Here is a 4,663-nt window from a genome sequence, read left to right as displayed (position 1 = left end):
AAAAGAGGGTGGTGATCGGAAGATATTGTTTCCTCGTGAAATCTCAGCCGCTGACTTGATGTGATGCACCATATACAAAATCTATAATAATCAAAAACAAAAATAGTACTGTTAAAACACTTTGTACTTGTTTTGAAATTATTGTCTTTTCTCTTTTCTTTGTTTGTGTGGTTTCCTATCTATAAATAATAGAATACTGCTAGTTCGATCTATCTTCTTCAAACAAAATTATTTAATTAAATTATATATATAATTAATGGATTTGATCAAGAGTGGTCATCATGATCAGAATCAATATTATTTGTTATTGAAGATAGAGCTGGGTAATGGATTAGCTAAATACGAATTGACACGATCAACCACGATATTTGTACGGAACGACACGATACGATATTATCTCACTCGGGTCTTAGGTTGACAATATAAGCACGAGACGACACGGTCACGACACGATTATGAGTTTATACGATCGAAACACGGTTACGAGTTGACACGGACACGACACGAGTATAAACACGACACAAGTATAGACATGACACGAGCACGAGTATATACACGAAACGACATAAACACAATTAGTCAAATAACCTAAGCTATCCACGTTAACATTCTCTAAACCTATTACATTTTTATTCAATTAATAAATTATTTAATTTCATAAATGTAATATTTATAATTAAAATTAAACACACTAAAATATAATATTAAAATAAAATATTAACTTAAATAATATAAATTAAAATAAAATATAAATAAAAAATAAATTAAATGAATAAAAATGTGAGTCTATTAACAATTCTCTTTGATGTTATTTTATTAATTACTTATTAATTATTTAATTATTTATAATTTCAATTATTATTAATACATTAAATAATAAATTGATGATAATAATTTAAATTTTAATAATATAATAATATATATTTATAAATTTTACCCACCTTTCCCACTTTCTCTCCCATTTTCTTTGTCAAACTACCCACTTTTACATTAACACTATCAAATGACCACATCTCTCTAAATATGTTTACATTTTCATTAAATTTATAAATTATTTAATTTTATAAATGTAATATATATAATTAAAATTAAATATACTAAAATATTAAAATAAAATATAAATATTAAATAAATTATATGAATAGAAAATTGAGTTTAATAATAATTATCTCACATATTACTTTTATTAATTTACATATTATTTTTAAAATTTTAAATTATTTTAAAATTTTAATTATTATTAAAAATATTTAAACAAATTATTATGTTAATAATTTAACTTCAATAATATAATAATATTTTATAAGTTTTACTAACAATATAATTTAATATATATAAATAGATAAATAATTAACATGAGTGTCAAGACACAATTGTGTTGACACGATAACAAAGTCAGAATAACACGAAACACGAATTTAAACACGAGTTAGTACGACACGAATAAACTCGTGGACACGAATAACACGACACGAAAGAGTTTGTAAATCATAATATTTTGAGTGGGTCAAGACACGATACGACACACATAAGATTTAGACACGATACAACACGACACGATTGGGAGTCTAACACGACTTGCCAGAGTCGTAGATGAACGTTTATGTACGATGCCCAGCTCTAATCCAAGATAGCAATGAGCGATCAATATGCCGAAAACTCCCCCTACTTTGAAGGCTGGAAAGCTTATAATAGTGATCCTTTTGACACACTTCACAATCCTAATGGAGTTATCCAAATGGGTCTTTCTGAAAATAAGGTTCTTTATTAATTTTATTTGAGCACTATATATAGTTATCTCTTCATTTTCTCTACAAATCCTTTAAATCATTTATCAACTTGATCGATGTAATGATGTTTCTAGTTATTTTAATATTCACATCATTAAAATATTGTGTCACATCATTAAACATTCGTATTCGACTCGGGCAAGACGTGTTTGACTCTCAATCGTGTCGTGTTGTGTCGTGTCTAAATCTTATGTGTGTCGTATTGTGTCTTGACCACTCAAAATATTATGATTCACGAACTCTTTCGTGTCGTGTTATTCGTGTCCAGGAGTTTATTCGTGTCGTACTAACTCGTGTTTAAATTCGTGTTTCATGTTATTTCGACTAGATTTTGTTATCGTGTCAACACAATCGTGTCTTGACACTCATGTTAATTATTTATGTATTTATATATATTAAATTATATTGTTAGTAAAACATATAAACTATTATTATATTATCAAATTTAAATTATTATCATATATTTTGTTTAAATGTTTTAATAATAATTAAAAAAATTAAAAATAAGCTAAAATTTTAAAAATAATTAGTAAATTAATAAAAAATAATATGAGAGATAATTATTATGAGACTCAAATTTTTATTCATATAATTTATTTAATATTTATATTTTATTTTAATATTTTAGTATATTTAATTTTAATTATATAAATTATATTTATAAAGTTAAATAATTTATAAATTTAATGAAAATATAAATATGTTTAGAGAACCTGACCATTTGATAATGTTAATGTAAAAGTGGGTAATTTGATAAAGAAAATGGGAGAGAAAGTGGGAAAAGTGAGTAAAATTTATAAATATATATTATTATATTATTAAAATTAAAATTATTATCATATATTTATTATTTAATGTATTAATAATAATTGAAATTATAAATAATTAAAAAATTAATAAGTAGTTAATAAAATAATATCGAAGAGAACTATTAATAGACTCACATTTTATTCATATAATTTATTTTTTATGTATATTTTATTTTAATTTATATTATTTAAGTTAATATTTTATTTTAATATTATATTTTAGTGTGTTTAATTTTAATTATAAATATTACATTTATGAAATTAAATAATTTATTAATTGAATAAAAATGTAATAGGTTTAGAGAATTTTATTGTGGGTAGTTTAAGTCATTTGACTAATTGTGTTTATGTCGTTCTGTGTGTATATTTGTGTTTGTGTCGTATATATACTTGTGTCGTGTCTATACTCGTTTCGTATCCGTGTCGACTCGTAACCGTGTTTCGATCGTATAAACTCATAATCGTGTCGTGACCGTGTCGTCTTGTGCTTGTATTGTGTCAACCCAAGACCTGAATGAGATAATATCGTATCGTATCGTTCCGTACAAATATCGTGTTGAATCATGCCGGTTCGTATTTAACTAACCCATTGCCTAACTCTAATCCTAAGTAACCCATCTAACCCACTTGGCACGGTTCTTAACATATCCGCTCTTAAATCTTTACTATCTTTTGTTACTCAAAAGAATATTCATCTTGTATGTGATGAGATATACGACGGTACAGTTTTCAAAAAACCTCGATTTGTTAGTGTCTCCGAGGCACTACATCAAACCGAGGGTGTGAATAAAAACCTTGTACACATTATTTATGGTTTGTCGAAGGATTTGGGCCTCACAGGTTTCAGGGTTGGGATTGTCTACTCTTACAATGATTATGTCGTGAATAGTGCTAGGAAAATGTCTAGCTTTGGACTTGTTTCTACTCAAACTCAGTACTTGATTGCATCGATGTTGTTAGACGATGATTTCGTCGATGGGTTTCTCGATGAAAATGTGAAAAGGTTGGGAAGTAGACACAAGTTGTTCATTGAAGGGCTCATGGAAGATGGAATCAAGTGTTTGGAGAGAAATGCGGGTCTTTTTTGTTGGATGGACTTGAGACACATGTTGAAAGGGGGCACCACCCAAGAGGAAATAAGTCTTTGGCAAGTTATTATCAACCAAGTTAAACTCAATATTTCACAAGGCTCTTCTTTTCATTGCTCGGAGCCTAGATGGTTTAGGGTTTGTTTCGCTAACATTGATAATGAGACCGTGAAAATTGCACAAAAGAGATTTGGAAAGTTCGTGAGAGACGATAGGGTTAACAAAGAAAGAGATCTGAAAATTGCGACAAAATAACATGAGCCTTTGCTTTTGAACTCAAATTTAAGATGAAAATCCAATCCTTAGTTAAAACTATATATATTGGTAGGCTTTTAAACTAAGAAAATTGTGATATTGTGTATCATTTAAGTATTACAAATTGTGTATTCCCTTTCACTTAGGTTATTGTATCAATAACACTTTTTTATTAGGACTCATTTCTCAAAATTAGAGTGGTTCGAAAAATGTGTTTAACCGTCCTTTTTCCGAGACTAGACTATGTTTTCTCCATCTATTTTTACCAAACTAAAACACAATGACATTAAACTCAAAACATCTCATCATCAAGTATTCCAACAGTTTAATTAATCATCTTGATTATTATTGTTTCATCTTGATTATTATTGTTTCCATACCAAAATTTTACAAGATGAATTGTTTCCTATTAACTGAACATCTTTAAAAATTTATGACAGGTTGAAAATGGGTCTTGATTGAAATACATTATATACATACAATCATAATTATGTATCAATTCATCGCGGTCCTTGCATTGTAATCAGAATTAATGACAAGTTCATTTTTGTTAGAAAAATTAAGTAAGTTAATTTTAAACGACCGGAGAACTAAATTAATCTCAACTTTCATGTGTAGGAACAGATCAAGCCGTATAAACCAGCTGGAGACCGCATAAACTGGCTGGAGAATATACCAAAGTAAACCGGCTCCAAATGATCAAGTCACGATCAAGAGGAAC

At 27.6% G+C, this 4,663-nt stretch overlaps 1 protein-coding gene across 1 annotated transcript; it reads left to right on the top strand.

Annotated features, from left to right (window-relative positions):
- Positions 1 to 3,204: 3,204 nt before the first annotated feature.
- LOC124939154 (1-aminocyclopropane-1-carboxylate synthase 2-like) lies at positions 3,205 to 3,942 on the top strand (the record flags this gene model as incomplete). Its single annotated transcript, XM_047479661.1, has 1 exon — positions 3,205 to 3,942. A coding segment is annotated over one exon (738 nt), but the record flags the coding sequence as incomplete, so codon positions are not given.
- Between the last annotated feature and the right edge of the window lie 721 nt (positions 3,943 to 4,663).

The sequence above is a fragment of the Impatiens glandulifera genome, chromosome 5, assembly GCF_907164915.1.
Source record: "Impatiens glandulifera chromosome 5, dImpGla2.1, whole genome shotgun sequence".
In the NCBI taxonomy this organism is placed as follows: Eukaryota; Viridiplantae; Streptophyta; class Magnoliopsida; order Ericales; family Balsaminaceae; genus Impatiens; species Impatiens glandulifera.
This window is presented reverse-complemented; position numbering and strand designations above follow the sequence as displayed.